Here is a 13,306-nt window from a genome sequence, read left to right as displayed (position 1 = left end):
TTGAGACGTGGGGATTCATTCATTCCTAACAATTGTGTATGACGTCGTGTCCACAATACATTGAGCATTATATATTTGATAGGGTCAATAGGTAAGAGAGAAAAAAATCACGCTAGTGTTGGGCATCCCCACTATCCCTGAGATTCCCCTATTTTATAACAAAGGCGGTGAACTATTCTATTAGTCCTGATGCCCTTTTCCATGGCTAGGACACCGTTTACCGATCGCAGGTTTAATTCAATATTGTACAATGTTCTGTCGTCTACACATCAGCTCGAATTATTGCGCCACTGGGAAATTACAAACTTCGGTATCGGTGGATTGAAACTTGTAAAATGAAGTTTAAAATGTAGGCGATGAGACTGCTTTGGAGACCCAATCAACCTTTCCATTACCTGGTATTCTTACATATCCAAGACCCCAGTCTATAATACAGGTAATATCCATGTCGATTATAACGTTGATATCTTACGAATCGGAATATTTTCCAAGTTCAGACAAGGGTTCAGAGTAAACAGACAAGGGTTCAGAGTAAACAGACAAGGGTTCAGAGTAAACAGACAAGGGTTCAGAGTAAACAGACTAAACAGACAAGGGTTCAGAGTAAACAGACAAGGGTTCAGAGTAAACAGACAAGGGTTCAGAGTAAATAAATAATAATTAATGAGATATTTGGTGTTTTCTGTTACGTTTTTATCAGCTCGAAATTGAAGTTTATAAACTGCAACTGTCTCTCAGTGTTTTTAAAAAAAATTGACCGGCGCCTATGGAACCCTGTACTGAATCATTGAGAAAATGTTTTATCAGAACTATTTTTATCAACTCCAAAAAAGTTTCACATAAAACGTTCTACCTTTTGGCCCTCACATGTCATACTGGTGTACTTCTGTAGTTTTGTAAAATTATGGAGAAATATGGCATCAAGGCATAGCAACCGAGGAAACTCCAAAATTATATTTCCACAACAATTTAGGACATCCCTGAGGAGAAACAATTTTACTCTCGGAGGAACAGCCTTCCAGAACACGTAGTATCGTCCCCCAACATAAACACTTTTAAAAATGCAATGGACGAAGCATGGAAAAACCAGGACATGTTTTATAATTATAAAGCAACTATGATAGAAAGAGAACGTTACAAACTTTATTATGGATAATAGAGTCCGGTGTAGAGGAAATACAGTAGTTCCTGTACCGGAAGACAACTATAACTATAACTATACCTCTCCCTTTCAACAGTAGTTGGATCAATTTGGATTTCCAACTTTTTCTGCCCCCTTGCACCAGGATGAGTCACAGAAGGACGAAGCATTTGATTGGTGCAGTGTTATTATTATTTTGCATACTATATCTTTTTTCTAAATGTTATACCTATAGTTACATGTGTGTGTGTGTGTGTGTGTGTGTGTGTGTTACGGACATGTTTCTGGATTTCTTACTCCCCGAGGTTTGCCGTAACCTTGACGACCACAGTTATCTCCCTTAAGTAGTAGCATTATACACACTTTACTCGTTATTTATCTTAAATTGACCGCTACTCTTCTAGTATTTGAAATTTATATGATTAAGGGTGTTTAATGGACCTCCAATTCAACAATAGTTCAGACCGGTTTGTATTTCCATCTTTTTGGCCCCTAGAATCACCGACGAATCCTAGAAGGAAGAAGGGCTGTATGATGCAATGCAATTCTGTTTTTTATACTGCATCTCCATGCATGTGTCTTACGTTCATATTTTAAAATAGATTCATCATATAATGACATATCACGGACTCAGATAGCAATCACTAAGTCCAAGGACATATGGACGACCACGTCTTCAGAATCCATGAGAGTTACCATTTTCTTTCCCGTATCTAAAACGTAGTTTAATATATAAACCGATTTCTTTTAAACCAATCGCATATTTATTCAGTTTGCATTTTTTGAGTCAAATAATGCTTAGAGAATGCAGCGGAAATCCCAGAACGATTATAAATGGCTCGGCCACAAGTCGCAAATCTTGGACTCACTTTGAATAAAACCTTGATGTAAACGTGTATTCCAGAGGCCGTGTGACCTTATTATACCTTGTTGCATCATCAGTAATGTGCGTTCCGTTCTCTTTCTTTCCTCAAAAGACAATAAAGAGGGTTCAACTTTGTGAAAAAGAAGGTGTTATCCACCTTCCTTTGTAGTAAGAGGGACGGACGAGGTCTGATACAGGACACAGATAAATCTACCGAGTATAAAGACCCCTGTAGCCGAATAGCTTCAGCATGTGTTTCAGAGCTTGTTTTATCAAGATCTAGCGCTCGAGCAGCTACACACAAATATTAGGAGTTTGTTGATTAGGCCTGTTGTAATGAGTTTTGAGTTATATCACGGACTTAGATAATCTAATTCCGTGGTTATATTTAGGTACGGTTCAATCATATTAGGTCGAGTATATTCGTACGGTTTTGTTTGACCAATGGGATTGACGTATGAGTAGGGTAGGATACAGTTTGTTTGTAAGAGATGATCATTCTAGTTTCGAACACATGACAGAACTTCATAATTTAAAACAATTGTTTATTTTAATATAAGGGCAGATACAGAATATTTCTTTTGCTAATTGGAATTGTGTTTATATTTGTTGTATAAAAACATCATTGATATAAAAGAATGGAAGCATTTGACCTGATGCACTTCCTGTCATTTAAGGATCAGGGGGGCCGCCTTGGGTTTATAGACGGTCGTGATTCGAAATGAGAAGGAGAGATCGTTTCGAGTTTAATTGCTCGTATGTCGCGACATATAGGTAAACGTGGGCGATGAGAAAGACAAATTTTAAAAAGATTGGGCTAGACCGAGATTCAAGCCTAGCTGGACTGATTGTTATACTATCTAACCGACTGAGTTACCTGGTCAAATGAAGTGTTCTGTCCAATTTTTATTCAAGCGGAAGTTAAGGGGAGGTTACTGTATATAGGAAAAACAGAAGTGCAGCGGGACATGGACCCTTAAACGGAGTAATTGTGTTTCAGGTGACGACACATAAGTCTTGGGAGAATATTGAAATACAAGCCGCGAGGTTGTTAGATAACTGACAAAAAATATAATGCGATACGGCACAGCAGACAGGTTTGACAAGTAATCATTTAGGTGACAAAACTGCTGTTGGCTAATGGAAACTGTAAATTGGCTCTGCTCCAAAGGTAGTGATTTTAGGCCAAACAAACACATACATGTTTCACGTAACGGATTTGATAAAAATAAGGTGTATAGGTAGGCTTATATTTTTCTGTCATAAATATGTACATTTAACCATGGTTTGTTAGGGCAAATACCTCGGATTTTAACGATGCTTTCTTAAATGTGGCATAAAAATCTTGCAGGTTTAACAGCAAAATTTATAGTCAGCAGGGTTCCCTGAAACAAGTATAATTGTGAGGCCTTACTGAATTCGGTCAGGACCCAGGAATAGCTTTATATACTAAATAACGTTATTTGAGACAATTTCTCAAAGTTGATATATTTTTCAATGTAATTGAAAAATTAGGAGTTGCACCATGATTTTGTTTGAATTTCAGAACATTTTATATTTATTTTTCAAAACTAATAATTGCAATGAAAATATGAGTACTTACAGTGTAAGATTATGAGCCTAGGTATAACTAAGCTCTGACGTATAGACACTACACGATAGTTAATTAACCTACTGACATTCGTACAGTGTTCAGTTATTAATGACAGCACATGAAGGGTGAGCTATACACTGCTTCTATCAGCGATATTGCCGGATATCAGCAGGAAATCTAGGTCTCATATCGTAGCCAATAACAATACTATAATGATAATGGGGCGAATCGTTCGGTATGGTTTTGAATTTTGTTCTATAGACTAGCCACTGCCTGTTTGATTTGCATATTGGTGCTCTATATCAGACAATGGTGCTCTATATCAGACAATGGTGCTCTATATCAGACAATGGTTTGTTCTACTGCACGGTAACCTCTACCTGAGGATATCGAGACAGGGGGCAGACATTTAAACCTTCAGACACACCACGGGCCTCTCGATCAACATATCTCATCATTTAAAAAATCACTAATATGTAACATTTAACATTAGTAACGTGTTATTTTTCGAGTAAAATGATCAAGATAGTCTCGAATTCCTAGTGACCGGATAGAAAGCGTGGGAATTTTGTCATCAAACCATGAACAACCTCCACTTCAGTATGGCGTACAGCGTGAGTACCAGGACAAATAGCGACACCCTATAGGCTACTATTGGTCATGTTTTAGGGACTTTTACTGTTAAATCTGTCGCAAAATAGAAACTTTAAAACGAGGTACCTGTTCCACTAACCCATACATGTACACTCACTATACCACTAGTGTGTGTACACGTATAAGTTAGTGGGATATTTAGGTACCTTGTTTTAAAGTTGTCTACAGCCTATTTATTGGAAATAATTCAACTGATATTAATGTATTAATCATGATTGTAACAGTTACCATTGGTTCTGTCTGTCTTTGTGAGATATTGTTGTTAAGTTAAGTTGTTAATTTGTAATCGCAATGAAAAGTTTCACTCAATTATTTTCTTTAATATTGAGTATTCTCCCTCGTATCTAGAAGATGAATTTAAGCAACCGACCTATCTGTTATCTGGCTTAAAGACACTGGTCAATGTATTTATCTGTCAATGTTCAATATTTCCCCCAATAGGCGTCACGATCTACTCATTGGGCTCTCATTTTGATGCTGTACATTATCATTGGATTATTTTTTAAAATATCAAAATTCTATAATTCTATAAAATGCATATGAATTACATGTACTATAGAGTATCGCTGTAGATAAGGAATTAATACAATATTTCATAAACGTGAAGGTACGCTTTTCCTTAAATCATTTAAGATGATTTTAGTCATAAGTCATTATGGGGGTGGGTCCTTCTTATCTAAACACCGTACACGTTGGAAAACCTGTTTCTCGTCAACGTTAGGGGTATAGCTGAGAATCGATCATTAAGGGTGGTGTGCTAACTTACTTTAACATGTAGCTGTTTTTATGTTCCACATTGAACTCTCAAGAATGGTAAATCTGTTTACTTGTTAATTTGGTGACGCTGTTGGGAGATACGCATAGTTGCATACAATGATAACAAGCGGGTGACTCTGAATTAAAACAAAATATATCAGTACCTAATATGTTAGCAGAGATATAGTTTGTCGTGTGAACGTCAGGATATTTTCTGTAACGTCCATTTTCGTGTCTCTAATATCAACAGTCAAATGGACCTTCGCTTTTAATCTAGTACGATAGTTGTCTCTGTATATACGTACGCTATTGTCTTACAATTTTATTGTAAATCTGTTGTGATATTTGTGTCCGACTATTTAATTGTTGTGAATGTCGTATTTTAATATTACAAGACCAACGTACGTCCACATTTATATCGAACTAGACTTCGTGTTCAGTTACATTTCCCGCTATTGTACTTGAACCCAACCAAGCAGTTATATATACTATACACTATACCGGCTATATATCACTTAGACGTCGATGCTATCGCCATATCGAGTCAGCGTATTCAGCTCTTTTACGGTCGGTCTAGAAATGCATATGATTAAATACCTAGATCGATAAACAGGAATAAAAAAGCGGGCAATGATCGCTTATTATAAATATTTAATCCTACCTGTGACATACACACCTGTATCGTAACTCATTCAAGTAGACTATACCTATACTTATATAGGGTAGAAACAGGCAGCAGTGTTAGCTTTCTTCGTCCTATATCAATGATAAGAAGTACAGTATTGCAGTAATTACATATCTACATATCTGCCAGCGATTGCACTAAATAAGCGAGGTTAGTGTTTGAATTACTAGATTATAATGTTAACTGTGCCCTAGTGTCCCGCTTGAGCGCGGGCACGAGATTTACTGCAGTAATCCTTAATCCAATCAAATAACATTTATATTGGGAAATACTCACTATACAAAATAATCTGTTGGATTTTCGTTGTTACTTATATACATATGTACGTATTAAGTATGAATTATAACTGTCACGCGGTGTACCTCTATATATCAGTTCTACGGGTGGTTGGTTACACCATATACGTCCGTACATCTTCTTCATGTTTTGCAGTTCATCGGTCCGTCCCGCCGGGAAAGGAGTGCCGCCAGTATGTAAGTATATATATACCATATTATGTTAAATTGTCACCATGGTCAAACAAATGTTTACATAAGATGAGGGAGTTATTAGCCGAGTGAGGTCCATATCCCCCTATTTGTGAAAAGCAATCGACCATTATTGCTTTGCACAGAGACGTATATATTACATGTCTCTGCTTTGCACATGGTTATCTAAGGATATATTGAATACAGAAATCTAGTTAGTCGTCATTGGTCACGATTCTTTTTTACCAAGTTCCTCTCCGAGTCATCCTTACAGTTGACGGGGAATTGCTAGCAAACCTTTGCTAATCGCCAACATTGTTTGTATATTGTCTTTGTTCCCCGAAACTGTGTTCATACTGCTTTTTATATATGTAATTACAGTTGACATCACAATGGGTTTATATATAGGATATATATGTCCGTCTCAACGTCTTATTGTGGTATGGCGTTGTCTGTCTGCTTTTCAGTCACCATTTACTGTCTTTGACACTTCAATAGGGGGACAGTTACCACTGTCAAAATTATTTCATGCATTGTACAGCGTAATAGTTTGGTTAAGCCAGAGACGTATATACTACTGGCTTTATATGTCTCTGGTTTTACGTCTCCTTAAAGTGAAGACCACTAAAGAAAGGACCACCATTGTGTAATGTATGCGTATGTGCTGAAAGCGGTGTGGGTGTATTTGCGTTCTTGCGAGAGAGCGGATCTGATGTCGACTTTAGAGTGTTACCTCACTGAAATATCATGCTGAAGACATCCATCACAGTATGCCACCCCCGGTCTCATTAAACTGACAAGGGGAACCCAGCCACCCCCGGTCTCATTAAACTGACAAGGGGAAACCAAAACGTGGCACCTACCATTAATGTTGAACGTTTAGCAGGGAACAGAACTTCTCGATTTTACATTAACCTAACTTAAAACATGATCTTTCAAGAGTCGGCCTTGGGTACATGTTTGTGACTGATAGTATTACTCATTCCAGTGATGTATATAAGCAGCGATTATGTGATAGTTTTCAGCAAGATTGTCTAGAGAAAGTTCATTCTTCTTCTAAAGGAGTATTATATCAGCATTTAGTGGAAAGTATTAAATTGCAACCATATCTTCATAAGGCAATTAATTTAAAAATTATCTAAAACATGTTTCTAAGATGCGTTGATGTGCGCATGACCTGTTCATTGAACGTGGCCGTTATAGAGATATACCTAGAGAAGAAAGAAAATGTATCTTATGTAATGAAAATGATATAGAAGATGAATTTCATTATATAATTAAAGGTAATCGCTATTCATAGCGCAATATTATTTCAAAAGGCCTAGTATGTTTAAATTCGTTCAATTACTCAAAATCGAAAACACAAAAGAACTTAATAATTTGGGGAAGTATTTGTCACTAGCGTTTAAACGTAGAGCAGATTTATTAAGAGGTCATCACTAGAACAGGTCATGTTAAGATACATGTTGTTTATCACTTTATTGAATACAAATTATATAATACTTAGTATACCATTAATCTTGTCTGGGTGAATGAGGGCGAAAAGGGTTCTGGCGTGTGTATGTATGTGAGCATGATGAATGACGAATGATTGCTGCTGCTGTTGCTGATATGATGATGATGATGATGATGACGAGGATGATGTGTGCGAGTTAGTGTGAGAGTCTTTGATGATGAGGATGAGAGTTAGTGTGAATGTCTTTGATGATGAGGATGAGGATGATGTGTGCGAGTCAGTGTGAATGTGTCCTTGTGAGTGTCTTTAATGATGATAAGGATGAGGATGGTGTGTGCGAGTCAGTGTGAATGTGTCCTTGTGAGTGTAATTGATGATGATGATGAGGAGGATGGTGTGTGCGAGTCAGTGTGAATGTCTTTGATGAGGATGATGAGGATGATGTGTGCAAGTCAGTGTGAATGTGTCCTTGGGAGTGTCTTTAATGATGATAAGGATGAGGATGGTGGGTGCGAGTCAGTGTGAATGTCTTTGATGAGGATGATGAGGATGATGTGTGGGAGGTAGGGTGAGTGTCTTTGATGATGAGGATGATGTGTGCGAGTTAGTGTGAGTGTCTTTGATGATGAGGATGAGGATGATGAGTGCGAGTCAGTGTGAGTGTCTTTGATGATGAGGATGAGGATTATGTGTGCGAGTTAGTGTGAGTGTCTTTGATGATGAGGATGAGGATGATGAGTGCGAGTCAGTGTGAATGTCTTTGATGATGAGGATGAGGATTATGTGTGCGAGTTAGTGTGAGTGATGATGATGATGATGATGAGGAGGAGGAGGAGGATGATGTGTGCGAGTTAGTGTGAGTGTCTTTGATGATGAGGATGAGGATGATGTGTGCGAGTTAGTGTGAGTGTATTTGATGATGATGATGAGGATGATGTGTGCGAGTCAGTGTGAATGTCTTCGATGATGAGGATGAGGATGATGTGTGCGAGTTAGTGTGAGTGTATTTGATGATGATGATGAGGATGATGTGTGCGAGTCAGTGTGAATGTGTCCTTGTGAGTGTCTTTGTCTTATCTGTAATTGCCATAAGTTGTAAAACTTCAGCAAATAAAAAACTTGAACATGAACATTGAGTGTGTCAAACCGCATGGCTTGAAATGCGGCACATGGCCAAGTCTGGCCTTGGCATTAGCAGTGGTCAGATTACACTAATCCCGTTAATGCCTCTATTATACCTTCGGCTGACCCATATAGTCATGATTATGTTACTGTTAAAACAAGTAACACTGCCAATGATTGAGGCTGTCAGTCCTTGGGCATTCGGAATACCCTCTAATTCGCAATTAATTATTTTTAAATAAATTGTCGTTATGAAGGTAGTAAAAGGTAAGTATTTGGAATACTCACTCATTTCACACTGACATAAAGCGGTATTAAAACACTGTTAAAAGTGGAGAAACATACTTAATATAGCCAGCATGTTAAGCACACCACGTGCAACAACTTGGCGTATTGGAAGCCCGAATCCGTACGAATAAGAAGTTGGCGGCCCCACGACTAAAAGAAGAATTTGATTGGAGCCTTAACATGTTTTAGATTGTAAGATGTTTTATTTTGGTATTGTTTGATTTACAGAAACACCAGGGCCAGCCTTGAGCGTGCGCATACGATGAGTGTGGTACGTGAATTGAAGCGGTCGTCAAAAGCACCACCTTTACCGCGCGGGAAGGACTTCCATGTGTTCTTCTGTTTCCATCTTGGACTACCGGACAAAGACTGGGTCAAAGTTGTGTCGAGAGAGCTCGAATACCTGGGCTACAAGTGTTGTGTGTTCGAAAGAGATTTTGAAACCGGGATTTCAATATCTGCCAACGTAAAGAATGCACTGGAAAAATCGGTCAGAACAATCGTTGTGCTGTCCTCTTCTTACATAAATAAGGAATGGCGACAGATGGAACTGGAATACATGTCACACGGAACGGAAGGAATCAGTTTTGTTCCAATTTTGATGGAACCATGTGGTATACCGCCATTTTTGAAGTACTTTCAGTACATCAATGCAACAGGGGGCAAAGAAACGTGGTGGCGCCACCTGGTAGACACTCTCAGAGGCTCAGCGCCAACGCTACCGCCTAGAAAAAGATATCATGTCCTGTTTGCTCATAATATGGCAGACACAGCATGGGTATCTAAAATTGTTAAGACTTTGGAATCTCCAAACGTTGGATTGATTTGTTGTTACCCCGGTAGGGACTTCAAACCTGGTTCTCCAGTGATCGAAAACGTTGATCATGCAATCAAACGATCCGTAAAAATCGTGCTAGTGTTGTCACAGAATTTTCTAGCATTAGAGTGGAAAAAGTATTACGATGGACGGATGAGAGGCAGGCGACCAATTCCAGTCTTGGTGAACAATTGCGAACTCCCGCCATCTCTTGAGGATATCGTCTGCATTGACGCCCAGTCCGAGAAGGACCTCTGGTGGCCAGTGTTCCTTGGTGCTCTCACAGAAGAAGGTAACTTAATGACGCCACGTTAACTAAACAATTTCGTATTGAGTCTCTTGTCTCAAAAACGAAGGTAACTTGATTTAAGTCTATAGTTTCAGAGACGAAGGTAACTCGGTGAGGTCACGTTAAGTTTCCATTCTTACAAGCAAATGTAACTTCGCATCGTTAGGTTAAGGACTTTTGTTGAGGTGAAGATGTAGTTATAAAGACCTGAGAAAGAGATACTGACCGAGACGAGGTCGAGGATATATTTTTCTATGTCGATAAGATTACTTATCTCTTCAGCCTCGGTGGCTATTGTTCAGACCAAGCTAGAACAGCATGTATATGCCTACCTCACCTCAAGTCCAGTATTGCACATTAGTCACCATAATAAAGTCCCTTCCCTAATTGTTGCAGAGATAACAGGGACATGAGAACTTGTTACAGCTATATTTGGACCTACAATAAGGTGTATAGAGTATTTTTTACATGTTTTAGGGGTTTAGATCGACTTTCGCTAAAAAGGCACCCCAATGATCCTATGATGATAAAATATGTAAAATTACTCTGAACACCTTATTTTAGGTCCAAATATAGCTGTAACAAATCCTCAGGTCCCTATGGTATAGATATAAAATTATGCTAGTTTCAAACAAGATGGATCAAAAGAAAACGGTATTGTGACCTACAAATTTAAGTGACGTCATCATAAGAATATTGGCCTGTTGTTTCTGAAAAATAACATCGAGTCAATATTACAAATCACTGACCACCACTTGATTATGATCTAACCAATGAGGATGTAGAAAAAGTTGTGTCATTTAATATTATACATTTTATCCTATTTTACGATACTTTTACGTTAAATTCTGCTCGCAAGACGAAAAAATTGTGATTGGGTTATATATAGCAGATTACATTTTATGATTTGTTGTATTTGAATTTGCCGAGTTCACAATGCGGAGGTAGATCACCATGGTTACTCTATAAGTTATCCGTATGGCATTGATTTTACTGGTGAAGAACTTGTGTGTTTTGATTTTTTTATCTGTTTCGTAAAGTACATGAAACTATTGAATATCTTGTATTGGTTAGTAACAATAAGGTTTATTTTTGGTTACAGATCCTGTGAATGATGACTCCGTGTCAAGTAGCAGTAAATCTGTAGTATCCCGACAAACAGGTAAGATAATAGTATTGTGACAGATAGGTATACGCGTATGGTCACGTGACATAATGTTGAAACATGTCGTTGTATTGAGACGGACAAGTAGGATCACGTGACATAATGGTGAAGTATGTCGTAGTATTCGGATGGACAAGTAGGATCACGTGACATAATGGTGAACTATGTCGTAGTATTGGGACGGATAGGTAGAGTCACGTGACATAATGGTGAAGCATGTCATAGTATTTGGACGGATAGGTAGAGTCACGTGACATAATGGTGAAGCATGTATTATTGGGACGGACAAGAAGGGTCACGTGACATGATACTGAAGTATGTCGTAATATAGGGACAGACAAGTAGGGTGACGTGACATAATGGTGAAGTATGTCGTAGTATTGGGACGGACAGGTAGAGTCACGTGACATAATGTTGAAGCAAGTCGTAGCATTGGGACGGACAAGTAGGGTCACGTGACATAATGTTGAAGCATGTCGTAGTATTGGGACGGACAAGTAGGGTCACGTGACAGGATATTGAAGTAGACAGATGGACGGCATTTCATAGTTTTGGCACAAAAGGGTAAGGTAACATGACGTAATGTTGAAGCAGATAGATGAATGAAAAGTCTTAGTCATGGGGCAGACAGGTAATGCCATATGACATAATTGTGTGGACACAGTTTTATTAAACGTCATCTAGTTAACAGTGTGTCTGATTGGATTATATCGACAACATGTCGGGGAAGTAAAACACCCTGTCGCCCTCATACACTTGAGTTTTCCAGGTCATATTTCCCTTATTAGGAAAATATAGAAAAATGATGTAGAGCCACAACACCTGAGTTCCAATTAACTGAAGCAGATGACAACGATATGACGAGGAAGCCTATATGTGTTATGTTTAGTGTCGTGTTATTGTTCTATTTTGGTTATAATGACATATGTATTGCCTTTTCTGTAGGGAAAGCAATTCTTTGTTTTCCCTCGATTAAACATACTTTCAGGGGCTTCACTCTTATGATTAATTTCTGGGCAGCGGGGGATCGTGTTTCCCTATTGCAAGGGCAAAACTGTGTAGCAGTCAACACAGAAGGATTACTTTAATCACATCGTTTCAGAAGGGAACTGAGGCTTATATGGCAGGATGGTAAGGATATGATTGGACGGTCAGAAAAGGATTACATGACCATTACGGTAACGATATGTATGGTCAGTTTATTATGACGTGTGTACAAAGTCGAGCGTCTAATTTCAATACCAAGTCGGTATAGTGTTGCGAGGCTACTTATAACCGTTACAACATGTTTGGAAACGTAATTATTAGACCCATGTTTTGTATATTGCAGAGAAGAGATAAGAATGAAGAGTCACGTCTTTGGTTAGAGTGCCTGCATCCAGTCACAGACTACAGGAGACCAGGGCCCGTATTCATGAAACCATTCTCATGCTCAAGCATGGATTGTGTGCTCAAGTCTAATTTCTTGTTCCAGTTATAAATTATTTAAAAAAAAAAATGTTTAAGTTTGGGGTAAAAATTGAAGAGACTTATAGCCGAATACTGTTTTCAATGTTTAAATTTAACTTTTTGATCATTGACATGATTCTGGTGAGTTACAAGAAAGCTTCCTTGAGCACAGAATCCATGCTTGAGCATGAGAAAGGTTTCATGAATACGGGCCCAGAACTCTTTTTACAGTACAGCTTTTTGTGGAGTTCATCACATGGTCATACATATTTGTATACGTGTACGTTCGTATGTATATAAATGTAGAGATGATGTTATATCATTTCACTGGTTGTGCTATATACCAACCTGTAAAAATGTCAAGAAATATTACAAATCACATTGATGAGTACTCAATTTGACATTAAGCAGAAAGTGATCTAGATAGTAATGGTATAACGTTTTAGAACAGAGTAGACGTTTATTTTATACTTTTATACGTGTACATGGTTAAAGCATTCGAATAAAGACACTGACAAATGACAAATAACAAACATGTCTTTTTTATCGCATGACCCC

At 38.1% G+C, this 13,306-nt stretch overlaps 1 protein-coding gene across 2 annotated transcripts; it reads left to right on the top strand.

Moving 5' to 3' along the window:
- Positions 1-3,994: 3,994 nt before the first annotated feature.
- LOC110446435 lies at positions 3,995-12,767 on the top strand. 2 transcript variants are annotated; one of them, XR_002462463.1, is made up of 6 exons: positions 3,995-4,214; positions 6,128-6,168; positions 9,257-10,137; positions 11,237-11,296; positions 12,630-12,703; positions 12,737-12,755. XR_002462463.1 is itself a non-coding variant. In XM_021491588.1 (5 exons), the coding sequence occupies exons 1-5, from the start codon at positions 4,182-4,184 to the stop codon at positions 12,638-12,640; spliced, it is 1,026 nt and encodes a 341-aa protein (XP_021347263.1). In that variant the 5' UTR covers positions 3,995-4,181; the 3' UTR covers positions 12,641-12,767. The 2 variants fall into 2 exon arrangements, 1 of the variants encoding a protein (XP_021347263.1); XM_021491588.1 differs by having other exon boundaries at positions 12,630-12,767.
- Positions 12,768-13,306: the final 539 nt, after the last annotated feature.

This window comes from Mizuhopecten yessoensis, unplaced genomic scaffold, assembly GCF_002113885.1.
Source record: "Mizuhopecten yessoensis strain PY_sf001 unplaced genomic scaffold, ASM211388v2 scaffold2699, whole genome shotgun sequence".
NCBI classification, from domain to species: Eukaryota; Metazoa; Mollusca; class Bivalvia; order Pectinida; family Pectinidae; genus Mizuhopecten; species Mizuhopecten yessoensis.
This window is presented reverse-complemented; position numbering and strand designations above follow the sequence as displayed.